Genomic DNA, 22,677 nt, shown 5'->3' on the forward strand with positions numbered 1-22,677 from the left:
GCGCCAGCGTGCTGTGCTCTGGTCGCGCCACGTACAGATCACACTACTCATTTGCACCCTTGAAACGAGAGAACTCGGTCCTCGTCGTGCTGCATGTTGAAGTGCATTTTGCGATCGCTCACACTATTTCTGATACGACGCTTGAGGCGAAGAAGATCGCATTTTGTCGGATGAACAGCCACCTCCAGCTCAAGTGCCGGTCCGAGCAGCAGGTGCTCAACGACCTCACCAAGTGCGTCGCCGCCAAGGACTACACGTCCAAGCGCACTGCGGCTCTCCTCCATGAGCTCACGTTCTTCTACGTCTCGGTCGTCGCCGACGCCGACGGCTCGAGCGCGTACGTCCACGACTCGGTGCTCCGCGACCTCTCGACGCTGCTCGTCAACATCAAGGACAAGAAGGAGGACCAGAAGCTCGTGCGCATTGTACACGTTCTCTTGCAGCACATTGCGCAGCAAGTCCAGTTTGCCCAGCGTACGGCACACTCGTTTCGATCCTTCGCTGTTGACATGTTCTTGGTAGGCCTCGCCGCCCACGACCCCTCCGCTGCAAGCCGGTCGACGCCCCGCGGCGACAACACGGGCGCGATCCTCGTCCAGCTCGCGTCGCTCTTGGACGTTGTCGCCAAGAATGAGATCAACCACCCGTTTCCGCCACGGCGGGTATCGGCGTATAAGCTCTACACAGTCCTCTGCGCGACGCTGCGCCAGCCCGAGCGCTGCTACAGTCTCGTATCGGGCATCGCGTCATCTAGCGCATGGACGATGCTCAAGCTCACGAGCGCCAAGAAGAAGACGGACAAAGACCTTCCGACCCAAGTCGCGCTCCTCGATGCGTCCTTGCAGGTCGCTCGGTCGCTCCGTGAGACGGCGCCGCAGATCCTCGACCCACTCCTTCCACAGCTCATCGCAGGCGCGTTCATTCCGAGCCGACACGCCGCAGCCACGTGTCTTGCGCTCTTCGACACCAAGCCACTGCAGGTGGTCGACGCACTCATGGCGCACGTCGGGACAGGATCCGTTTCGATCAACACACCCGACGCAATCACGACCTGCTACCTTCTCAAGCTCTGCGGCAAGATCGCGCGACTGCCCGTGGGCAACCGCGAGGCCAGCGCCGTGGCCGCCAACCTCCTCGACATGAACTTTGACGTGGGCTCCAGAATGCTCGCACGCGACGCTACTAACGACGAACGACTAACTAGGCGCCGGCCGCACCCAAGAGCGTCAGCGGCCCCGTGATTGAGCAGCACATTTCAACGCGCGTCGCTGACCTCCTCCTCGACGTGTGCATGCAAAAGCACACGTTCGTGCTCGCTTCCGCCCCGACCGCCGGCGGCCCGCCAACGCTAGCGCCGTGCACCGTGCTCCTCACAGCGATCGAAGAAATGACGCGCGGCCAAGTCGCGCCCAAGTGCTTTGAGAAGGTCCGCGGTGGCTTGAGCCCGTTCGAGATTGCGGCCAATGGCATCCAGCTCGTGCTCACGACCCACGGGCAGAGTCCTCTCGTGCTGCACCGCGTGTGCCGGGCCGTGACGGCGGTCGCGTCGGCCTTTGACCTCGCGCTCATCTCGTTTTCAGCGCACCACTTGGATTTTCTCAGCAAAATCACAGAGGCCATTTGGAACATCGCTGACGCGACAACGTCATTTGCACCGTGCGTGCTGCAGGAGAGCCTCGTCGCGCTCGTGTGGCTACTGCCGCGGCGGGCGCCGTCCCGGACAGCGTCGCAAGCCCATCTGGCGACGACCAGTGGCTGGCCCGAGCTCGTGCCGCAGCTGCTGTCGCTGCCACCGAGCGCGGTGTCGCACCTCGAGCGCGAAGCCATCGTGCGCGCGCTCTTGGCACGTGCAACGCTCGTCGACGTCGACCCGACGCTGCTCGGGTATGCCGCCAGCGTTCTCCAGCATTGGTACGAGCATTCGCCAAGCCATTGGCACGGCGACGTCTTCCAGGCGCTCTGGCACATTTACGTCTCGAGCGACAAGTGTTTCCGGCCGGCCGTCTTTGGCAGCCCGCTCGCCGTGCTCGACTTGCACCAAAGCCACGCTGAGAACGACCGGTCGACGCAGGCGATGCAGTACACCAAATGCATTGCCATCCATTTCCTCACAACGACCCCCGTGCTCTTGGATCCGAGCTGCGCGGCCATGTGCGGTAGCGTGGTCCTACGCCTTGCCAAGCTCGCCATGCTCGACGACTGGCCGGTGCGGCGGTCGGCCGTCGCGGGGCTTCTGCGGTTGCAGAGCGCACCCCGCGTGTCGCCGGTTCTCGCCAGCTTGCGCCGGCACGCGCCATCGCAGGGATACGCCGACCTCCTCGTCGCGACAAGTGCATAAGAGACAGCAGGTGCTTGTATTACGATAACGGACGACTACTTGAACGTGTTGAAGTCGCGCACTTCGTTGACGATCTCGAGCGCCTTGGAGAGAAGCGTGCGCATCTCGTAGCAGTTGGAGCGGCGCGAGGCAATGTCGCCGGACTCGCGGAGGAGCTCGACGAGGCGCTCCTCCTTGTAGAGGCTCGAGACGAGCTGGTTCTGCACCTGGTCCTTCGCAAAGTTGACCATGAAGCACATGATGATCTTGGGCACGAGGTCAAGGAAATTCTTGCGCACTATGTCAAAGTACGAGGCGAGGAGCGACTTGATGATCTCGGTCTCAATGCGCTCGCGGTCGGTCGGGACCTCGGCCTGGCGCATCGTCGTGGGCACTTGGGGCAGCTTGACGACACCGCCGTTGCTCGAGGCGGGCGACGACCGCGCGTCCTGGCTCTTCTTGCCGTTGAAGAACGAGAGCAGTCCCGAGTTCTCCTTCTCTTCGGCCTGCGGCGCGGCCGGGGGTGGGCGCGTCGCGTTCGAGAGGCGCTTGCCTTCGGCCTGGGGCGGCGGCGACGCACCATCTTGCTGCAGCTTGTCCATGAGTTGCGCAACGGCCCGCGACCCGCCGATAAAGTCGGGATGGTTTGTGTTGATGTACGAGAGCTCCGTCTTGATGAGGTTCGAGATCATCGTCTGCGTCGGGCTCAAGCAGCCGCGGAGGAGGCCGTTCACAACCTCGACGACGCGGTCACGCAAGTCGGCAAAGCGCGTGAGCTCGACCGTCTCGCACTGCGACGTGACGCGTTGGAGCTCGTCAAAGACGAGGTCGACGCACTGGAGACCGGGCGCCTCGAGGCGCGCAATCTGGCGCTTGGCGAGGAGCTCGAACGAAATCTCGGGCACAAAGAGCGACTGGCGCGGGCCGTTGGCGTTGCGGATCGTCGTGCGGATGTCGGCGTCGCTGAGCTGGTCGAACGGGTCGACCGCCTGGAGGCTCTTGGAAAACACTTCGTTAAAGATGTACGAGATGCGCGCGCCGCCGTAGAGCTCGGCCATGTCGTTCGCCTGCGTGTGGCGGCCGTCGAGCGAGTTGATGAACGACGATGAAAAGTGCGAGATGAGCTGGAGGAGCGTCGCGCCGAGCGCCGTCTTGCTCATGCTTTCGGTCGGGTTGCCCATGCCGTCCATCTCCAGGTCGAGCTCGGACAGCATCGCCGAGATGCGCGACTTGATCTCTGGCAGGCAGTCGCGGATGTGGTGCATGAGGATCGTGTTGAGCGACTTGGAGAGGAACTGCGTGCCCATGCGGCTCGCGATCGCGCGGTACGACGCATGGTTCTTGAAGAAGACCGTCTCCTTGGCGACGCTGTCGCGAATGCCCACGTTGTTGTTGATGTCGGCCTGGCTGCGGTTCACGACGCCCACATATCTAATAGGACGACATGAGCACATGGGAGACGCTAGAAGCGAGCATGAACGTACCCTTTCTTGAGCGGAATGACGCGGCCTTGCAGCATCTCCATCGCGTCCGTGCCGTTGTCCATCAAGTCGAGCTTGGTGAGGACGCCGATCGTGCGGAGCCCGTCCGGGTCGATCGCCCGCGCCATCTTGAGCGAGTCGCTGTTGGCCAAGTCCGTGTTGGCCGCCGTCACGGCCAGAATGATCGAGTTGGGGTTCGAGATGAACTCGGTGCACATGTCCCGGATCTGCTCTTCAATGTTGGCGGGCTGGTCGCCGACAGGCACCTACAAAATCCAACGTCATTCGCCTTCGCCTCGCCGCCGTCCACGTACCTTGGTGATGCCGGGCAAGTCGACCAGCGTCAAGTTGAGCACATATGGCGAGAAGATCTTGAGCGTAATGGGCTTGTTGGAGATGCCCTTGTTCTTGCCCGTCATGCGGTCGGTCTCCTTGTCGATTTCTTCGCGCAGCTTGGCAAAGTCGTAAATCTTCTGGTTCGGGAGGTGGTTGAACTCGCCCCACTCCTCCTTCTCCTTGTCGTCGCCCGCCGGAATGTTGTAGAGCTGCAGCACGAGCGGGCGCCGGGTCACAATGCCCGACCCGCGGGGTAGGAAGTCCTTCCCGACGATGTTCTCGAGCACAGAGCTCTTGCCGCTCGACTGGCTGCCGACGACGACGATCTGCGGCAGGTTGATGGGCGACTGCCCGATCGCCGAGAAGACGTCCTGGAGCTTGTTGATGATCGGGATGAGCTGGTCCATGCTGCTGCTGCTGCTGCTGCTTGGCCTCCCTTCAGATACTGACGAAGAAGACAACCAGATACGCCGGTCGCATTTTATTTTTATGACCGCGATTGGCTTCCATTTTATTTTATGACCTGCGTTTTGTATGCTCCATTGGAATAAAAAAACGCAACTGCGCACGCGGGGATAAAAATCAGTCGAGCGCCTGGCGCCCGTCGCGCACACTGCGATTCAGTAGGCTCGAATCCTTGACATCAACCCACCCGTAGAAACGCATGCTTGTTGTATATCCATTCATAGAGGTTCTACCAAACAGCGGTGATCAGGGCAGGTAGAAACACCCAACTTGACACAGGCACACGGCCGAACGTGCGGCCGTGATGGAGCGACTGCAAGCAACGTGCGATCGATGCGCGGTGATGCATTGAGCGCACCCTGCGCAGACGAGGGAGCTGGAGCAGGTGGTGGTGTCGGCGCTGGAAGCTTTGGTGCATACGCTGTGGCGACAGAGCGTGGGATCGTGTCTAAGGATGCGTGCGTTTAGACGCGGTGGTTCAAAAGCGTATACGTGATCCAGCGGCTCATTTTGGATCATTATTGGGGCTGGCAACATGGAGAAGCTTGGGACGACGATTGGCTCGTGGAGCGGGAAGGGTGTGCTTTCGACGGAGCAGCTTCATGCGGCGAACGTCCGGTACGCATCATGGATCATGGTGGTGGCGCTTGGATGTCTCATGGCGCATGCAGATACCTCTTTCAGGTTGCGGACCACATGAAGGACATGGTGGCCCGCCAAGGCGGCGACGATACGCTCAAGGGCAAGGTTCGCCAACGAATGCTATTCAGCCTGCGAGATGACCGACGTCATTGGGAATAGGTTATGGCCAACGTCTTCTTTGAGCCGTCGACGCGCACGAGCTGCTCGTTCCAGGCTGCTATGCTGCGCTTGGGCGGCGCGGTCGTCTGCGTGAACGAGAGCTCGTCGAGCAGCCAAAAGGGCGAGACCCTCTCGGACACGATGCGCTGCCTCGAGTGCTATGCGGATGTGACCGTGTTGCGCCATCCCGTCAAGGGTGCGGCTGCGACCGCGGCGGCGGCGAGCCGCAAGCCTGTGCTCAACGCCGGTACTACCTTGCATATCCTGTGCAAGACGCATCACTATCTGAACAGGCGACGGTGTCGGCGAGCACCCGACGCAAGCCCTCTTGGACCTCTACACGATCTACAAGGAGGCCAAGCTCTCGGAGATGAACTTGACGGGCAAAGTCATCACGATGGTGGGCGACCTCAAGAACGGCCGCACGGTGCACTCGCTCGCGAAGCTCCTTGCGCACTTCAACGTCACGCTCAACTATGTCTCGCCTGGTACGACTTCCATGCTTCGCCATCTCCTCATCCCAGCATGGCGTAGAGTCGCTCAAGATGCCCCGCTACATCGTCGACGAGCTCAACGCTGTCGGCGTCAAGCAGCACGAGACCGCCGACTTGGACTCGGTCCTCGCGGCCAGCGACGTCTTGTACATCACGCGCGTCCAGAAGGAGCGCTTCGAGACGGCCGCCGAGTACGACGCTGTCAAGGACAGCTTTATCATCACGCCCGCGACGCTCACCAAGGTAGAGACGCTCCTCGATCGCGATGCATCATGATAGCTCTAGGCCAAGGCGACGATGATCCTCATGCACCCGTTGCCGCGCGTCAACGAGATCGCGGTCGAAGTCGACGCCGACCCTCGCGCGGCCTACTTTCGCCAGATGGAGTACGGCATGTACGTGCGCATGGCGATCCTCGCGCTCGTGCTCGGCAAGGCGTAAACCTCACCTAGCAATATACCATTGTCTTCCTTCGTTCTCTGCATTGCCTCCTCGCCAGCACCCTGCTCCTGCCTCCGGCGAGGGGTCCATCTTGGGGCTCTCTGCCGAGTGGATATCCGGATACCGTATGCGGATGAAAATCGGTTGGTGTTTAAGGCGCGGAGGGCGATGAATGGTTTCGGAGCAATCGAGCATTAGCGATTTACTTTTGAGGACGCTGGTTTATTAACGTACAAAATGTCGGCCGAGGAAGTGAACCAAGTTGTGGAGTTGGGCGAGATGGAAGCCCTCCAGGAAGTCCTGAAGAAGGCCCTCGTCCACGACGGCCTCAAGCGCGGCCTCCACGAAGCGGCCAAGGCCCTCGACTCGCGCCGTGCCCGCCTCTGCTGCCTCGCCCAGGACTGCGACGAGCCCTCGTACCAGAAGCTCGTCCGCGCGCTCTGCGAGGAGCACGGCGTGAACCTCATCATCGTTCCCTCGGGCAAGCAGCTCGGCGAGTGGTGCGGTCTCTGCAAGATCGACGACAACGGTGAGGCCCGCAAGGTCGTCTCGACGTCGTGCGCCGTCATCACCGACTTCGGTGAGGAGACCCACGCCCTCAACGTCCTCTTGAACTACCTCAAGAGCCGCGTCGAGGCCTAAACGCGCAGTTTGCTACTGATGACACCCAAATCCCGTCGTTAATAGAAGAGACTCCGTTCTCCACCACCCGTCGCGATCCTCTTGACTGCTAGCGACAAGCAGAACAGACTCTGTACAGGACCAACGCTTGGACTTGATAAATACGGCTACGGCTTCTACGGCACGTCATGCGTCGGGCGCGAGCAGCTTGCGCTGCTTGGCCCGATGGGCGCACTCGACGTCGTCACTAGGTATTAATGCGCTCGCACTGCACTGGCCTTTGGTGCTGCGCTTCTTGTCCTTCTACGCTCAAGACGTTAGCATGGCGCCGCAGGGCGTAGCGATGACGTACTGGTCGCGGTGTATTGCTCGCATCTTCGTGAAAGAACGGATGCTGGAGCGCTTCAGACGGCGTTATCCTCTTGCGTGGGCTATTACGAGAGGATACGTCGGACGCGTTCTTAGAGGCAGGAGGACGTACTCGTATTCGAGCATCTTGGTGACAAGGTCGGTGAACGCAGCGTACTCGTCGAGACTGTGGCCCTTCTCGCCAAACCGCCGGCCGTTGCATGTAGCAATGTCGTAGAGGGTGCGACGGACCGCCGGTGGCGGCTCGGCTTCGGACGTTGGCTTGAGCGCATACCCGGTCGATGTGCGCTCGAAATACTTGTTGCGTTGGAGCACATGGAGCTGGTCTATGATGGGCGCGGGCACCATGCCGAGCACGTGCACAATCTTGTGCAGCTGGTCCATGACGTTGGCGCCGTCAAAGAGCGGCGACCCCGAGTGCATCTCGACGAGAATGCAGCCGAGGCTCCACATGTCGATCGCTGCCGTGTACTTGAGACCAAGGATGACCTCGGGCGCCCGGTAGAAGCGGCTTTGGAGGTATTGAAAGATCTGCAGGTTCAGATGAGTACGAGGTGTGCAGTTGTGTCGCTCGTACCTCTTTGCCGACGCGGCAAGAACTGCCAAAGTCGATGAGCTTCACTTGGCTCTTGCTTTGGTTGACAAGTACAATGTTTTCGGGTTTGAGGTCGCAGTGTATGATGGACGATTCCGCGAGGTACCGCAGCGACTAGACATGTGTTGTGAGATGCTGTTGTGCATGGGCAAATGCAGTCATACCTCAAGCACCTGCCTCATAAACTTGCGCAGTAGCTTGAGACCGATGCCAGCGTATTTGGTGCTCTGCAGCAGCTGAAAGAGATTGTATGAGAGGAGCTCAAAGACGAGGCAGTGGTGGCCCTTGTGAACAAACTTGTCGAGCATTTGTACTACGATGCGATGAGTGTGACTCGAGCGTGACGGACTCTACCAATGTGGTTGTCGTGGCCGTGCCGGCTGCGGTGCAGGTACTCGAGAATATCAATCTCAGATTGCACTTGTCGCTCAAAGGCCTTGCGGTTCTTGATGATCTTGATGGCAACAGGCTTGTTGGTCTGAATGTCGACGGCTTCGAGCACTTGGCCAAAGGAACCCTAGGATGCAGTGCATGAGCGCGGCGAGGGCGGCCAAGTCGGCAGCGCACCTTGCCCATTTTCTTGCCCGTGACACGGTAGCGCGCATGGAGCACCTCGTGCTCGGCCGGCACGTAGTAGTCGCCTAGCGTGGGCGCCTCTGGTGGCTGCTTGGCGTCTTTGGCGCCCTTGACCAGCTTCTCTTTCGACCGCTGCTTCTTGTAGTACGCCTAAATGTCACAATAAGATCGTAGCCTGCCATGCGTTTGGTGTACGAGATTGATGAGGCGGTACGTCTCTAGGAGGTGGCAGCCCAGCTTCACGCACGGGCGCGCGCCCAAGACTCGTGGTTCCATCGCGTCGTCGTCGTCTCCGAGGCTCAGGCTCGTCGTGGTCGTCGGCAAATCCGTCGTCGGCTCGCTTCTCGAATGCGACGCTTGAGCTTCGAGCTTCGCCTACTATTCGAATAAAATTTTAAAATACGCGAGCGGTTTCTCGGTAGCTTTTGTCTTGATGTTTGTATGGAATCGACCGCCGGGTGCGCCGGCACCTCGTATACAAACGTCGAGTCAGTCTCCCCCGGCATTTTTCTTTTGGACAAAGTATATATCTGCCCTACCCCGCGAGCCAAAACACCCGCCCTCGCCGCTCATTGGCTGCCGCCCAACAGCTCCCTCCAATCTCAAGCGCCCGTTTTTCGATATTTTGGCCAAGTTTCGAAACGGACTGTATCCGGATGCGAGGTTGCCCTTCGGCGGCTTAGTTAGTCGATCGACAGCCAAGTGACACACTAAAGTAGCGCGGCGGAAGGATACATGAGAGCAAGGGTGTGGGAAGGCGCGTTCACAGAGGCTGATTGCATGACTTTTGGCGATTTGCGGAGGCCCGTTTTAGGGGTGTTAGAGCCGCGGGTGTAGCCAGACGGCATGCAGGACACACCGACGAGACGCATTGCTCGAAGACGTTCGGTTATTGAAACGACGTCATGGCAGGTCAACACGCGTGACAATCGCATAAGGTAGAATAACGCGGTACTATATCTTGCGGCCGCATCTTTTGCCTTACGCCAACGAGACTTCAATCCAAAGTCCATCCGTGCATATACTTCCGGCACCAACTTTAGTCGACTAAGCCGAACCAGTCGTCAAGTGACACGAAAATCGCGCCACGGCCTGAATCTTTCGAAATTCGATAACCGAACGAATTTTCGAATGTGAAACGGATAACCGTTCACCGACTCGCCACGTGGATACCGGTTGCAACCGGGAAGCAAAATGTGTGGCCGTGTATTGCAGTTGCACTTGGCCACTTGGCCTGCCCCACGGACGTCTACACTAGCTCGTGGGCTCCATAATAAGCTCGACATCCCAACATAACGACCTCTTAAGAAGCATAGCCCGTCCAAACAACAGCTCGCGTGGAATAGATGGGCCAAAATTTGACGCAGCAGTTAGCGGTTGCAGCGGAGATCGAATAAACCGGATTGCGATCCGTGTTCGGGACGTTCACTATCGCACAATCGCCAGGTTGTGGCCTGCCACAGATGCCTGCCACCGCAGCAGCTCGCGATACCAGGCACTAGCTCATCACTAGGCTGCTCTTGTAGTCGTCAAGTATCTACTTAGTTGGAGAAAAGACAAACGACTCCAAATTCCAAGCTCCAATAAACTGGAACTGGCGCCTTGGCTCAAGGAACGAACGCTGCGACAGGCTTGGCGAGTGGAGAAAACGAGTGACGCACCGACTGAATACGCCAAAAATGGACTAACACAACACGAAAACTGCAGCGTTTATGACGGTCCAACAGAACAACACAGCGACTCATTTCGCCGTCCACTTGTTGCGTGGGTTTAGCCTATCAGCGTATCCGGACATGGCATGACCACCCAATGGCTGGGGGCGCATCCGGATACGCCACCGATTGTTGGATCGAAGCGGCAATTCTTTCCAGCTCTCATGGCGGCCCCATCCTCCGTACGCGAGCTCAACCGCCTGTACGTGCAGTCCAGCACGCTCCAGTGCGCGCTCGACCTCTGCCGCCCATGCTGCTACAAGGTCATTGTGCACGGCGGCAAGGACATTGTGCCCAACCAGCGCCCGGAGCACTGCCCGCGCTTCCAGAGCCCGTCGGCCAAGAAGACGTCGGACGACGAGGCTGACGACGAGCCGACGCCGCCGGCGCCGCTGACCAACGCGCTGATTGCCACCGACGACAAGAGCGTGCTCACGGTCGGCGATGGCAACTTTTCGTTCTCGCTTGCCATGACCAAGTACTTGGCGTCGGGCGCGCAGCTCACGGCCACGTCGCACGAATCCAAGGAGACGGTGCTCGAGACGTACCCGGACAGCGCCGACATCTTGCGGTCACTCGACGAAGCGGGCGCCCGCGTCTTGCACGAAGTCGACGCGACGAACGCCGCTGCGCTCAAGGCCCTCGGCACGTTTGACCGCATCATGTGGAACTTCCCGTGCGTCCGCATGGAGAACGGCGCCGATGGCCAAAACAACGAGATGGAAGAGAACAAGGCGCTCCTCAAGGGCTTCTTCTCGGTCGTCCTCGGCGCGCTCGCGCCCGGTGGCGAGGTGCACGTGACGCACAAGACCAAGCCGCCGTTCGGACAGTGGGGCATCCTCGAGATCGCGGCTGCTTGCGGGCTCTCGCACCTCGGGTCGGTCGTCTTTGACCGGTGCCTCTACCCGGGCTACTCGAACAAGAAGGTGCTCTCGAAGGGCTCGTTCCCGATCTGGGACTCGGAGACCTTTGTGTTTGTGCGCCCGTCGGACCTCAAGACGTGCACCTTCTCGCTCCCGACTGATATGCCCGACACGGACGCCGTCGACCAAGGCTGCGAGCGCTTTGTCTCGTGGACGCCCGAGCAGTGGGAGAAGGAAGGGTCGCTGATCCCGATGACGCCTGGCATCGTCCGCGACATCCGCATCTTGCTGAGCCCGGTCAACAAGAAGCAGCTCGAAGAGAAGGAGAAGGAGCGCAAGAAGCGCAAGCTCGAGGCGCTCACGACGTCGCTTCCCGAAGACGTCCTCGCCGCGAAAAAGCTCAAGCGGAAACCGCACCAGAAGAAGGCGCCGATCAAGACCCAAGATAAGAACAAGAAGGCCATGCCGGCCTCCAAGCGCAACAAGAAGGCCAAGCGTACGATTGAAATCCTCGACCAACTTTTCTCATGTCTCTGACTAGGTCACGCCTAATCACACACGAATACCCTAATGCTAGATCCACCTACAAGACACCAGCGTATATTACACTCGACGTCTCAGTGCATCGCACTCTGCCGACGCGCGACCTTCTTGGGCTTGAGGACTTTGCGCGTGCGCCGGCACTTGCGGAAAGCGACTTGAATCTTAACGCACGCCTTCTCCATCGCATGCCAGCCGTAGAGGACAAAGAACGTGTCGCCTTCGAGCACCTAGTCGACAATCAGTACATCCCACTGGACGCTAGTCGATATACTTGGACGTCGGCGCGGGGCGTCGTGAGGACGATCGGGAGCTCCTTCACAGCGGTGCCGGCGTTCATCTCTTGCGACGTCTTGCGGTAGATGCCGAGCACGATACCGGGGTACTTGGACGCTGCAAAGAGCCGGAAGATCGAGCCGTACGTCATGCCTTGGTTCTACCCAACGGGATACCATCGCATGGTAGCAAGGACGACGAACGTACTTGGTACATCTTGGCCAACGGCACACTCGTCACGATACCCGTGCTCCGCGGCCCGCCAATGAGCTGGCGAATGATGCGGTGGATGTTTTGGCTATAGTACGACTAGACGACAGATCAGATCAGAGTCGTAGACGTAAATCCAGTACCTGGACGAGGACGGTCTCGCAAAACTGCGGGTGGAGGAGTCGACCCGACATGAAGAGGGGCATGCGGTAGATCGGCTGCTCCTCGGACGATGCGCCGGCCACTTGGGACGACGTGCTCAGCGCCGTCTGCCAAAAGTCCCAGAAGCGATCGGGTGTCGCGACCGACGTCGATTCGCGCGCCTTGAAGCCCGAGAGCACAAATTTCTTGTTGAGAAACTTGGAGTTGGACTCGTCCGTGAGCTCCGTGAGCGTAAACATGCGCGTGAAGTCCATGTTGAGCTCGATCAGCATCGTCGTAAAGATGGCTTCCGCGTCGACCATGCTCGTCTCCATTAGACCCGACACGCTCTCCTTGGCGCTCTTGGCGAGGACGACGACCGACGCCGCCGACTTGGCGCCTGCGCGCTGCAGCTCCCGGTACACGAGCGGGCTGCCACACACATAGTACTAGACACATCATGTCCATGTTGTGCAAATGCCCGATCGAACGTACGACGTCTCGGAATTTGGAGATCGCGGCAGCCCACTCGTCCGAGACGGGCGATGCGTCGAGGATCGTGATGGGCGGGTGCCGCAGCGAAAACACCCCGCGCAGCGGCGAGATGAACCATTGGAGAGACGCGAGCGACTCTTCGCCGAGGAAGCTACGCACATACATCAGACAACTTGTCCTTGCGATCTATTCCTCGCACCTGCAAATCACAATGTGGTTGGGGTCTTGCAGCACCGCGAGCGGCGGCGGTTGCAGAATGCGCGGTGGGCGGTGCCCGTACATGGACACAATGTCGTCGACGACCAAGTGCCGAAGGCGATGGTCAATGTCCGCCTTTGGCATGCGGACATGGGTCACAATACGCGAGAGCACCGAGTCCTATCGCACATTCTCCGCTACCACGACACAGAATCGACAAGTCTCGTACGGCGTGGATCGACTCGCCGCTCAAAAGCACCTACATCGATCATATGAGTGCGCGGGAAAGCGATCTCAACGCACGAACCCGGGGGTTGGCGCCAAGCACCGGCACCGACTTGTTTTTTCCAAACTGAGCGGGCGACCGGAGACCACGGTACGTTGTGCGCAGCGTGTCTTCCGCGTGGTCGGGCGAGTACGGTGCGTCCGATCTAGACCCATCTAAGGTCATGTGCCCAATACCACGGAGCTCTACCGGCCGTGCAGGCGTTTGGAGGACATTGGACTCGGGATCTGGTTGGCATCGTCGACAAGAACGTCGCCGAGGTGTTCGGCCATCGAGATGTGAAACTTGGCGACCATATCGGCGTCTTCAGCAATCACGTAGACACGACTGCCTTCGCGCAGCACCATGGCAAAGCCCGGGTTCAGAACGAGGCGGACGCCCGAGATGAGCGACTCGTCTTTCGCACTCACGTAGTGCGCGCCATCGATGACCACTTCGACAGCTACGAGCACGACAGCGCCCTATCGCCCCATGAGTGTACATGGATCTGTCAAGTAGATCGCTCGTACGTTGGAGTCACGGAAGATCTTCTGGGCCGCTTGGACAAAGGTAAGATCGGCGTACTTCTACTCGCACCAAAGTTATTCCTTGTGTTTCAGCGGCATCGGTGAGGTACCTTGCTGAGCGAGACGACGTAAAACTCGCGCGACGCACCCTAAACACGTCTTTAGCACTGGACACGATGCTAGAAACGACTACCTCGTAGTACAGTTGCTCGGTGTAGAGCGTCTCAGCGAGGTCAAAGTCGGACTGCAGCACCGGTCGCGTCGTCGTTTTGGCCGCGAGCGCGCGCTGGAGCTTGTTGAGGATCGTCTTGGACGTGCGTGGGCGCTTGTCGAGCGTGAGACAGGACCCGAGGTTGGCGATCATGGTCGAGAACCCGGGGCACACGCAGCTCTGCGCGAGGACGCCGAGCTTCATCGTGTCTTCGCACACAACATCATCGCGGTCGAGACCGGCAGCCATCATGTGCCGGACGTTCTCTGACTTAAGCACCATCGCAAGGCACCGGAAGCGCGACCTAGCGACGCATGCAGACATGTTCATCAACATGCTCGCACCCTGCGTATTGCTTGGTCGACAGAATGTGCATGATGTTTTTGGCATCTTCCTTCACCGGGTCTTTGGCCAGCTACGGTCTGCGTCACACAAAACCTAGCAAGAAGAGGAGACAAGCCCACCTTGTCGGGGAGAAAGAACGCGGCGAGGGCCTCCTTGACCCGCGCCCGGTCCTACGCAGCACAAGGTGTGAATGCGGGCGCACGCACTACCCGCTAGACGTACGAGGTCTTCGTTGCGCGACGGGTCCCCGGCCACGTACGTCACGCGCGACGCAAACTTGGGGTCGTTCTCGATCTTTTGGACGAGGCCCTTGACGTACTTGGAGCTGCTGCGCTCGCCGAGGACGATGGCCTACGCACAGTATGTGTATTGCGACTGGTGCCCGACGGGCGTTGTACGTGCAGATGGCGCACAGAGACGCCTTGAAAATGGTCGGGATGGAAGAGCTCACGCAGCATCGCAGCGAGCTACTTGACCGATCGTGCGAGTCTCTTAGCAAGCCATGGTACCTGAGGAAACGTCGGGTTGCCCATGATGACAACCGACTGCGTGCGCGGCTTTGGGGCATACGGCGGGTTGCCGATCGACCGGAGCTTGTAGAGGTTCACGAGGTGCTCAACTTCCATCGAGAAAAGCACGATGCCGGCGACGATAAAGACGATGACAAGCATGCGGCTCTCGACCGTGTGCGGCGAGTTGTCGCCGTACCCGACGGTCGCCAGCGTCTAACGACAGCCTTAGTATCAAGAGAGCAACTTGATGGTGTACGTACAACGACGGTATAGTAGATAGCAAACATGATCGACCACGTCTCGGACGAGCAGTCGTCGGATATTTGATTGCTGATGGTACCTAATGCAACGTTCCCGTGAGCTGCTAGAGAATGGTGGGTCTACCGTTCGAGCATGCGTAGAGGTGCGCAAAGCCATTTTCGAGGAAGACGCCGATTTCGCCCGTCGTCTCGAAGAAGAAGACGACGGAGGACGCAAACGTGAGGAGGAGGAAGCACTTGATGCCTTGGCGCAGCATCATGAGCCCTTTCTCCGACTTGTCAAAGTGGCGCTCCATCTCCATGTAGCTCCGCAAAATGAAGAGCGACCGCGTGACCGAGAGGTCGAGCCACGTCCGCGTCGGCTTGCCGGCAATGTTGATGTTGGGCGCAAAGCCCACGCAGCAGTAGGACGCGAGGCCGAGGAGGTCGAGGATCGTGTAAAACTCAAACATGTACCCGAGCTTGCGCTTCGCGGCGAAAAAGCGCACGATCGTGTCGAGGAACGTGATGAGGTAGAGGAATAGACCAACGTAGTAGTAGCCCGTCTCGACCGTGTACGACTGGCAGCGCACGACCATGACGAGGTAGATGCCAACGGAAGCGACGAGCTGGATCGGCCGGCTCTACAGGGCAGGTTAGACGCAGTGTCATGGCAAGTGGCGTACGATGAGCACAGCGATTTGCGACTTGCGCGCCCACTGCCGCAGCGCGAGCGAGAAGCCGATCTCGTCGTTCTGGAGGCGGAGGTTCTGGCGGCGCGACGCAATCATCCAGAGCACCGAGAAGAGCGCGGCCGAGCCCCAGACGATCGCGAACGCGAGCAGCTGCTGCGCCACGAAGTCGCGGCTGTGCACGCACGGGACGTCGCCGGCGGCCACGGCCGTGATCGCGTCAAAGGTCGCGCTCTGGTCCAGCGTCTGCGCGCTCGAGAGGTTCTTGCTATTGTCCACGTACTGCGGCGCGACGCAGATGTACCTGCCCATCCTGCGAGTCGACTAGTAGTGTACTACACTCGTCAAATGACCGAAACCAGCGACTAATGCCGATTTTAGCCAATCAGAGCGCGCGCTGCTGGCTAGTCTATACAAGGCCAGGCGCTTCCTGCTCTTGCGAGCCGACCTACACTGAGCGGGAGCGTGCTGCAAACACCAAGCGAATTGCGCTCAAGACAGCACCAGACAGCACGCAAGGTCCTTGTGCGCTGCAACGGAATTGCTCTGCAGACGGTGCATGCGATGGGGTGATGGGTGGCCGCAAGTTGAAGCTGACGAAGAAAAAGAAGGCGGCCGACATCATATTCGTTGAGCCAAGTCGGTCATGGTTCAGGACTAGTCAGTCAATGCCACAGGTCCTTGCAGTCGTACAGTACATGCAGCAGTGCGGTATTGGACGTTGCTGCCACTCCTACTAACAACGAGGTTGGCGGTCAAGCTCGGAGAGGGAGACTGGTTGTGTGGTCTTGACTGATATGGGACACCGGATTTCGAGTCGGCAGCGACAGAGGTTAAAATGGACGTGAATGGCAGTAGAGGCCTCCTCATACAGTGGTTGAGCACTGGATATTCAAATCTACACAGCTCTCCAACCACTAGGTCCAGCGAGACAATAGTAGCCATCAGAAAGATAGTCCACCAACCGAGAAACCGTTCGGATCGGACTCTACACGAGCTGACGGGTACGGTCGCAAAGCATACTCTAGCGCCCACAAGTTCTCCGGTCGTGTCTACATGTAGATGGCGGCTCCAGATTAAGCGGCGATGGCGGTGAGCGGTCTTGTCGTGCTCTCGCCGCTTGCGACCTGCACCCGCGCGGCAGCAGAATATCCGGTAGCTTATGCCACGTATCTCGAGGCCTTGGTGTACAAATTCCCGCCGTTCGAGTCAGTACCATCGATGGAAGCGGCACACGCCAAGCTGCACTGCGGCACCTACATGTATCCGGACATAATTATCCGGACGACAAGCACAGCAAGCTGACTGCCGAGCGATCTGGATCGACTTTTGGAGTTTGAAATGAAGTCTCGTGTTTTGAGCTTAAGGTATAGAACACGACGCAGGGAATCCAAAAACGAAAGAATGGTGCTCGTAGCGCTCCTAGAACCTGCGTTAGTTGCAACTGTAATGTGGTGGTCGGCTGATACACCGATACATTGATACTAGCAATTTAGTATCAGTTTTCACCAACTTGAACGACGTATAGTGCAGGTTCTAGGCACGCTACGAGCACCATTCTTTCGTTTTTGGACTCCCTGCATCATGTTCTATACCTTTAGCACAAAACATGAGACTTCATTTCAAACTCGAAAATCCATGCACCTTGCCCGCTCCGACGCCACAATGGGCTCTTTGTCCGGATAAAAATTTCCGGATAAAATCCATCCTGCGGACTAGCAAGGAGCCATCCCACGGGTGCTGCAATGACTCTAGAGCTCATGTCTAGAGCTGGATGTTGGCATTGTGCGGTGGCTTAGGGCGAATGCAAGGAAGGCACACGCCGTTCTAAAAAGCTATGGTTTCTGCATCACAGACTGTCGCCATCTCGTCACTTCGATGCAATCCCGCACAGAGTTTCGTTATGGCACTACATAGTCATGTGGGTTGGCGGCTGGGCCAAGCTGAAGAGACCAAGCTCGAACGGGGTGAGCCCTCGGGCGTTGCGCACACAAGGGTCTGCACCCTACGCATCACACATAGCACTCGAGCTGACCTGGACGGACGTACAAAGCCGAGAAGTAGCTGCGCCGTGTGCACGTGCTGCCCGAGCGCCGCGTTGTGTAATGGCGTGTTCTATCAGTGGATCGTTGTGGCTAAAGTCGCGATCAACGAATCTGGCGTACGCCGTCAGGTAAGGACCGCGCGTTGGGGTCGGCGCCGCTGGCCAAGAGCAGTGCCGCGCCGTGGTGCCGGCCAAATGTGGCATAGTGGTGCAGCGGCGTCGCACCCGAGGCGTTGACGAGCCGCCAGTCGGCGTTGTTGGCGATGAGAAACGACACGATCTCTTCGCCGTCCGTACTGAGCGCGGCCACGTGAAGCAGCGCGCGACCGTCCGGCAGCTGTCTATTGACGTCGGTGCCTTCCTCTAATAGCAGCTCGAGTGACTCCTACGCTTGCCGTTACCGACACGGCTGCAGTAGAGGATCGACACACCGTTCGGCCTTCGAGCGCAGCAATGTGCGCTGGCGATGTCGAGTCATACACGCTCGCATACAAGCGCTGGCGCGTACGCTCTTGGCATGCGCCCCAGGGCGTATCGGTACTTGAGGCGGCATCGAACACATTACAAAGCGGCTGGTCACGATAGCTCCAGCAGGCCTGTGCACCGCGGTAGCACTGGCCGGCAATACACGCCACAACATCTGCCAGGCACGCTAGAAGCAAGCGGTGATGCGCAAGGTTATGACGTACCGAGGCCATGCGAGGCAGAACCGCAGCAAATAACGCCCGCAGTCTCTACGACGCATGAGACTCGTACCGCAAGCGGTGCGTACCAGCGAGCGGACTGCAGCACTCGTCGTCACTATGGCCTATGCTGCGTTAGCCGCTGCATGAGACGACGCAGGCGTACACTGGGAGTGAGCGTCGGTGCATCGCGCCCAAGCGGTCAGCAGCCATAGCAGGACCACCACGAGGACAGCCATCGTCGTCGGGTTGCTCTGCGGTCGATTATCCGGCACGGCAATCTTGCCGGATATCGAGGTACACGGCCAGGTTGCCGAAGCTGCCACGTCAGGAATACCAGCTTTGCGTTCGAGAAACATCGAGTGCGAGCGCGGACTAGAACGCACCCGTGGGCGCAGCCACACGACGTCTGCGACGAGCCCAAGGAAGGCCCAACGGCATCGAACAACGCGACGAAACCCTCGTCGGTCAACGGCAGGAATTACGGTCGTTCTCACTTGTCAATTGCCATAGCCGATGCACAGCGAGTCGACACCACTGCTACCGCCAAGACCTCGCCGCGTGCAACAGCGGTACACCAAGGGTCTCGTGCTCCTCGCTTGCTTTTGCGTGGCGTCATTCGTGCGGTACCGATCGACGTTGTCGACGCTTGTTGCGTCACCCGGCTTTGACGGCGATCTCCGCACCCGCTGCAGCGTCCATACCCTCACGCAGCGTCTGGACCACTTCCAGTCGACCAACGGCACGTTCGCGCAGCGCTACTTTGTGTGCAGTGAGTTCTGGGACCAAGACGCCGGGCCCATCTTCTTTTACGCTGGCAACGAAGCCGACGTCGAGTTGTACTTGAACTACACGGGGTTAATGTGGGAGTCGGCGCCGTCGTTTCGCGCGCTCCTTGTCTTTGCAGAGCACCGGTACTTTGGCCAATCGATGCCCGTCCGGCGGGCCAACAGTTCCAACGGCCAGTACGCCGTGCACCTCTCGTCGCAGCAGGCGCTCGCCGACTTTGCCGTTTTGATTGCGCACCTCCGAGAGACGCTACCGGCGCCGCGGTCACCCTTTGTGGCCTTTGGCGGGTCGTACGGCGGTATGCTTGCGGCGTGGCTGCGGCTCAAGTACCCACACTTGGTCGCGGGCGCGATTGCTGCATCGGCACCGATGCGGTCGTTCCTGGGCATGGACCCGCCCATGGACTTGGCGTCCTTTGCGCGCGTCGTGACGCACGATGCTAGTGAGGCCGCGGGCGCACCGCCGCAATGCGCCGCCAACATTCGTGCGTCCTGGGACCACCTCTTTGCGCTCGGTGGCACCGTCGACGGCCGTGCAAAGCTCGCAAAAGTCTTCCGCCTCTGCCCCGGACGGGACCTCGATGCCCCGGGGCGCGTCAACGACCTCGCCACTTGGGCCAAAGAAGCGTACGAGAACATGGCCATGGGCAACTACCCGTATCCGACGTCGTACATCACGGGTGGCGATCGCACACTTCCGGCCTTTCCTATGCGCGCCGCGTGCGTCGCCTTTAGCGGTCTCTTGGAGTCGGCAGACGATTTTCTTCATGCGTTGAAGCAGAGCATCGACGTGTACTACAACACGACGGGCGCGACTTCGTGCTACGCGTTTGATGACGACGAGAGTCTCGATTACTGGGACTACCTCAACTGCGCCGACATGTACACGCCGCTCGACCAGAACGGCGTCACCGATATGTTTTGGCCCGAGCTGCACAACGCGTCGACCGATGACGCGGCGTGCGTCGCCAATTGGGGCGTGCACGTGCGACCGTTCTGGCCGTCGATCGTGTTTGGCGGCACTGATGCGTTCCGGCAGTCGAGCAATATTGTCTTCAGCAACGGCGACTTGGACCCGTGGTACCCCACCGGTTTCACAAAGTCCTTGAGCGACTCGGTCGTGGCGCTTCTCATCCACAACGGCGCGCACCACCTCGACCTCATGTTTAGTCATCCGCTCGACTCGCACGCGCTTCGACGCGCCCGGGACACGGAGCGCGAGCACATCCGCCGGTGGGTGACCAAGTCTCCGTGAGAAGATCGCGGGTAGGTTATAGTCGATGCATCCATTGGCTAATAAAAACATGATACGTCCATTTTATTGGTCATATGGCATTTGTTTTGGCCAATGTGTGTCAACAATCGCCCCTCAAAAGATTGCCGCTGGGTTGCGTTCCAGTCAGCGAAAATGACACATGCCACCAGCACCGAGATCTCGCCGAGCGGCGTCCATGTGAAGCTCTCGCCCGCGTGGAGCGCGGAGCTCAGCACCTTGCTCCCCCTCATTTTGACGTACGCTGGGTCCGCTACTGACGTCTACCGCAGCCCAGTCTATGTGTGCAAGGAGTGGCTCGCAGCCGCAGACTCGAGCGAGTACTGGCTAGGCGTCGCCGCGTCGCTTCTGAATGGCAACGACACGTCACGTCTGGTCGCAACAGCTACGTCGCCCAAGCGCTTCGTCATCGACTATCTTTCAGAGCAGCTCAAGTCGACGGAATGGGACGTCGACCGCAATTTGGTGGTTGAGTACCGCGACAACACCAGCGACGACATGACGAGCCCCGAGGGTCCACACTGCCACAACCTCGTTGGCTCGCGCGCGCCTCCTTGCATTCAGCGCTGCTATGCGTCGTCGCACTTTTGGTGCCGCCTCGCACAGACCTTTCCGAAACCTCCGTCGTCGCTGCCATTTCTGCAGATCCAGCTCTGCACTGCTCCGCGCTTCGACCAAAACGTACGCTGGCAGCTAATTCTACGCAGCCATCCATCCACCACCGTCCTCTTTGTCGAGGATTTTTATCACGCGGCGGGGATCCTGTGGAGTCACACCACGCGCTGCGTGAGCCTCGAGGACGTCGAAGCCATGGACACCCACCTCGTTCTTGAGTGGCTCGGACGCGACACGTCGTCGTGGGCAGGACACTACGGCGCAAAGGTCGCAAACATATCGGCCAAGTACCTTGTGCATCCCGTGCCCGATGCCACCGTCGTTCTCAACTACTAAGCCTCTAAGCTTCGCTGTCCAAGCCCCAAGAGGGTGAAGATGCTCGAATTAGCTATCTACTAGAGTACTCGTACCGCCCTACTAGTATGCATCAAAATGTGCTTGTACCTCTTGGCTACGTCACGATTCGAGCGTCCGCAAAGCGTTGGAACTCAAGTTGGTCGAATGGCTTCATCGTCGCCAACCGGGTCGCTGTTTCATTGGTCCACGGGCCGTACTGCGTTTTGATTGATCGGTTTTAGCCAATGGGACGGCAGTAATCGATTGCACCAGATCGAGCAATGCAAACAGCCTCGTCAAACCATGCTGCGCGCGTAGCGCTGCCACACGCTTGGAGCGCAGCGTTGAGCAGCTTGCTTCCAATCATCTTGACATACGTTGGATCGGCTGCCGACGTCTATCGCGTGTCCGTGTACGTCTGCAAGGACTGGCACGCAGCCGCCGAGTCGAGTGCCTTTTGGACCAACATCGCTGTGTCGCTTGCGATGTGCCATGAGGTCGTGCCCATCGTCGCGGTGGCGGCGCCGCCCAAGTGCTTTGTCATCGACCACCTCTTTGAGCTCCTCAAGACGACGCAGTGGGACGTCGACCCGAATTTACTCGAAGAGCATCGTGTCGACGACCACGACGAGTGGGCCGATGGTCTTGGACGCGCGCACAACCTCGGTGGCACATGCGCACCGCCTTCGATTCAGCGCTGCTACACGTCAACACATTATTGGTGTAGCCTTGCACAGACGTTTGCTCGGCCACCGCCGTCGCTCCCATATCTGCAGGTCCAGCTCAGCACCGCCGCGCGCTTTGACCAGGCTGTGCGCTGGACGCTCGTGCTACGAAGCCTTCCTTCCGAAGAGGTTCTCTTCGAAGAGCTGTTTTGCCAGGCAGCAGGAACTCACTGGCGCCAGACCATACGCTGCGTGAGCCTCGCAGCCATGCCCACTGACGACACCCACCTCCAGCTCGAATGGCGAGGACGCGACACGAGGTACTGGCGAGGATACTACGGGGCAAAGGTTGCCAACGTCTCGGCCAAAAGTCTCGTACGTCCACTGGCCAATGCATCTTGTACTCTCGAATCTTAAGCAACCAATGACATGTACACTTGCGGTCGCGTCATCTCGTGTATACCGCCGGCAGCGCAGTGTATGTGCGTAGAAGAAAAATCTCGGCCTCTCGCGTCATAATGTCCCAACGTGATTTCACTTGTTACATATCG

The 22,677-nt window shown here is 59.1% G+C and overlaps 11 protein-coding genes across 11 annotated transcripts; 7 read left to right on the top strand and 4 right to left on the bottom strand.

The window, feature by feature from the left end:
• The first annotated feature begins 17 nt into the window (after positions 1-17).
• SDRG_06655 (hypothetical protein) lies at positions 18-2,411 on the top strand. The gene is made up of 3 exons (XM_008612449.1): positions 18-474; positions 523-1,151; positions 1,205-2,411. Exons 1-3 carry the CDS (start codon positions 171-173, stop codon positions 2,336-2,338), a joined length of 2,067 nt encoding a protein of 688 aa, XP_008610671.1. The 5' UTR covers positions 18-170; the 3' UTR covers positions 2,339-2,411.
• Positions 2,374-4,541, bottom strand: SDRG_06656 (hypothetical protein; the record flags this gene model as incomplete). Its single annotated transcript, XM_008612450.1, has 3 exons — positions 2,374-3,748; positions 3,802-4,064; positions 4,113-4,541. The coding sequence occupies 3 exons, from the start codon at positions 4,539-4,541 to the stop codon at positions 2,374-2,376; spliced, it is 2,067 nt and encodes a 688-aa protein (XP_008610672.1).
• Positions 4,542-5,107: 566 nt separating this feature from the next.
• On the top strand, positions 5,108-6,378 carry SDRG_06657 (aspartate carbamoyltransferase). Its single transcript, XM_008612451.1, has 6 exons — positions 5,108-5,217; positions 5,271-5,346; positions 5,401-5,647; positions 5,694-5,888; positions 5,935-6,137; positions 6,180-6,378. The coding sequence occupies exons 1-6, from the start codon at positions 5,135-5,137 to the stop codon at positions 6,333-6,335; spliced, it is 960 nt and encodes a 319-aa protein (XP_008610673.1). The 5' UTR covers positions 5,108-5,134; the 3' UTR covers positions 6,336-6,378.
• Positions 6,379-6,511: 133 nt separating this feature from the next.
• On the top strand, positions 6,512-7,043 carry SDRG_06658 (40S ribosomal protein S12). Its single transcript, XM_008612452.1, has one exon. It carries the CDS (start codon positions 6,573-6,575, stop codon positions 6,975-6,977), a length of 405 nt encoding a protein of 134 aa, XP_008610674.1. The 5' UTR covers positions 6,512-6,572; the 3' UTR covers positions 6,978-7,043.
• A 99-nt stretch (positions 7,044-7,142) lies between these two features.
• On the bottom strand, positions 7,143-8,772 carry SDRG_06659 (CMGC/DYRK/DYRK1 protein kinase; the record flags this gene model as incomplete). Its single annotated transcript, XM_008612453.1, has 8 exons — positions 7,143-7,259; positions 7,309-7,387; positions 7,438-7,856; positions 7,903-8,034; positions 8,085-8,233; positions 8,275-8,437; positions 8,488-8,646; positions 8,692-8,772. The coding sequence occupies 8 exons, from the start codon at positions 8,770-8,772 to the stop codon at positions 7,143-7,145; spliced, it is 1,299 nt and encodes a 432-aa protein (XP_008610675.1).
• A 1,567-nt stretch (positions 8,773-10,339) lies between these two features.
• SDRG_06660 (hypothetical protein) lies at positions 10,340-11,786 on the top strand. Its single transcript, XM_008612454.1, has 2 exons — positions 10,340-11,567; positions 11,613-11,786. Exons 1-2 carry the CDS (start codon positions 10,373-10,375, stop codon positions 11,621-11,623), a joined length of 1,206 nt encoding a protein of 401 aa, XP_008610676.1. The 5' UTR covers positions 10,340-10,372; the 3' UTR covers positions 11,624-11,786.
• Positions 11,689-16,034, bottom strand: SDRG_06661 (hypothetical protein; the record flags this gene model as incomplete). Its single annotated transcript, XM_008612455.1, has 20 exons — positions 11,689-11,841; positions 11,886-12,047; positions 12,095-12,196; positions 12,241-12,355; positions 12,407-12,687; positions 12,734-12,884; positions 12,933-13,111; positions 13,161-13,190; positions 13,239-13,362; positions 13,407-13,678; positions 13,727-13,780; positions 13,911-14,238; positions 14,279-14,349; positions 14,399-14,449; positions 14,502-14,630; positions 14,678-14,746; positions 14,789-15,004; positions 15,052-15,131; positions 15,176-15,674; positions 15,717-16,034. 20 exons carry the CDS (start codon positions 16,032-16,034, stop codon positions 11,689-11,691), a joined length of 3,384 nt encoding a protein of 1,127 aa, XP_008610677.1.
• Positions 16,035-17,464: 1,430 nt separating this feature from the next.
• SDRG_06662 (hypothetical protein) lies at positions 17,465-18,863 on the bottom strand. The gene is made up of 7 exons (XM_008612456.1): positions 18,616-18,863; positions 18,539-18,574; positions 18,456-18,500; positions 18,198-18,406; positions 17,888-18,151; positions 17,772-17,837; positions 17,465-17,727 (listed from the first exon to the last, which is right to left on the bottom strand). Exons 1-7 carry the CDS (start codon positions 18,806-18,808, stop codon positions 17,632-17,634), a joined length of 909 nt encoding a protein of 302 aa, XP_008610678.1. The 5' UTR covers positions 18,809-18,863; the 3' UTR covers positions 17,465-17,631.
• On the top strand, positions 18,773-20,567 carry SDRG_06663 (hypothetical protein). The gene is made up of 2 exons (XM_008612457.1): positions 18,773-18,912; positions 18,963-20,567. The coding sequence occupies exon 2, from the start codon at positions 18,966-18,968 to the stop codon at positions 20,490-20,492; it is 1,527 nt and encodes a 508-aa protein (XP_008610679.1). The 5' UTR covers positions 18,773-18,912; positions 18,963-18,965; the 3' UTR covers positions 20,493-20,567.
• Positions 20,568-20,624: 57 nt separating this feature from the next.
• SDRG_06664 (hypothetical protein) lies at positions 20,625-21,584 on the top strand. The gene has a single exon (XM_008612458.1). It carries the CDS (start codon positions 20,646-20,648, stop codon positions 21,459-21,461), a length of 816 nt encoding a protein of 271 aa, XP_008610680.1. The 5' UTR covers positions 20,625-20,645; the 3' UTR covers positions 21,462-21,584.
• Positions 21,585-21,946: 362 nt separating this feature from the next.
• SDRG_06665 (hypothetical protein) lies at positions 21,947-22,658 on the top strand (the record flags this gene model as incomplete). Its single annotated transcript, XM_008612459.1, has 2 exons — positions 21,947-22,315; positions 22,617-22,658. The coding sequence occupies 2 exons, from the start codon at positions 21,947-21,949 to the stop codon at positions 22,656-22,658; spliced, it is 411 nt and encodes a 136-aa protein (XP_008610681.1).
• Positions 22,659-22,677: the final 19 nt, after the last annotated feature.

Source organism: Saprolegnia diclina (genome assembly GCF_000281045.1).
Source record: "Saprolegnia diclina VS20 unplaced genomic scaffold supercont1.18, whole genome shotgun sequence".
Classification (NCBI taxonomy): domain Eukaryota; phylum Oomycota; class Saprolegniomycetes; order Saprolegniales; family Saprolegniaceae; genus Saprolegnia; species Saprolegnia diclina.

What these genes read in the sequence shown, in the direction of transcription:
- SDRG_06658 (XM_008612452.1), top strand. Translation starts at nt 6,573, where the DNA reads ATGTCGGCCGAGGAAGTGAACCAAGTTGTGGAGTTGGGCGAGATGGAA.
- SDRG_06660 (XM_008612454.1), top strand. Translation starts at nt 10,373, where the DNA reads ATGGCGGCCCCATCCTCCGTACGCGAGCTCAACCGCCTGTACGTGCAG.
- SDRG_06655 (XM_008612449.1), top strand. Translation starts at nt 171, where the DNA reads ATGAACAGCCACCTCCAGCTCAAGTGCCGGTCCGAGCAGCAGGTGCTC. An exon ending in GCAAGTCCAGTTTGCCCAGC is followed by an intron (nt 475 to 522) that starts GTACGGCACACT and finishes TGTTCTTGGTAG; the next exon opens with GCCTCGCCGCCCACGACCCC. An exon ending in TCCTCGACATGAACTTTGAC is followed by an intron (nt 1,152 to 1,204) that starts GTGGGCTCCAGA and finishes ACGACTAACTAG; the next exon opens with GCGCCGGCCGCACCCAAGAG.
- SDRG_06663 (XM_008612457.1), top strand. Translation starts at nt 18,966, where the DNA reads ATGCACAGCGAGTCGACACCACTGCTACCGCCAAGACCTCGCCGCGTG.
- SDRG_06664 (XM_008612458.1), top strand. Translation starts at nt 20,646, where the DNA reads ATGACACATGCCACCAGCACCGAGATCTCGCCGAGCGGCGTCCATGTG.
- SDRG_06657 (XM_008612451.1), top strand. Translation starts at nt 5,135, where the DNA reads ATGGAGAAGCTTGGGACGACGATTGGCTCGTGGAGCGGGAAGGGTGTG. An exon ending in GCTCAACTATGTCTCGCCTG is followed by an intron (nt 5,889 to 5,934) that starts GTACGACTTCCA and finishes AGCATGGCGTAG; the next exon opens with AGTCGCTCAAGATGCCCCGC. An exon ending in CGCCCGCGACGCTCACCAAG is followed by an intron (nt 6,138 to 6,179) that starts GTAGAGACGCTC and finishes TGATAGCTCTAG; the next exon opens with GCCAAGGCGACGATGATCCT.
- SDRG_06662 (XM_008612456.1), bottom strand. Translation starts at nt 18,808, where the DNA reads ATGTTTCTCGAACGCAAAGCTGGTATTCCTGACGTGGCAGCTTCGGCA. An exon ending in TTCTGCCTCGCATGGCCTCG is followed by an intron (nt 18,407 to 18,455) that starts GTACGTCATAAC and finishes CGTGCCTGGCAG; the next exon opens with ATGTTGTGGCGTGTATTGCC. An exon ending in CTGCGCTCGAAGGCCGAACG is followed by an intron (nt 18,152 to 18,197) that starts GTGTGTCGATCC and finishes CGGCAAGCGTAG; the next exon opens with GAGTCACTCGAGCTGCTATT.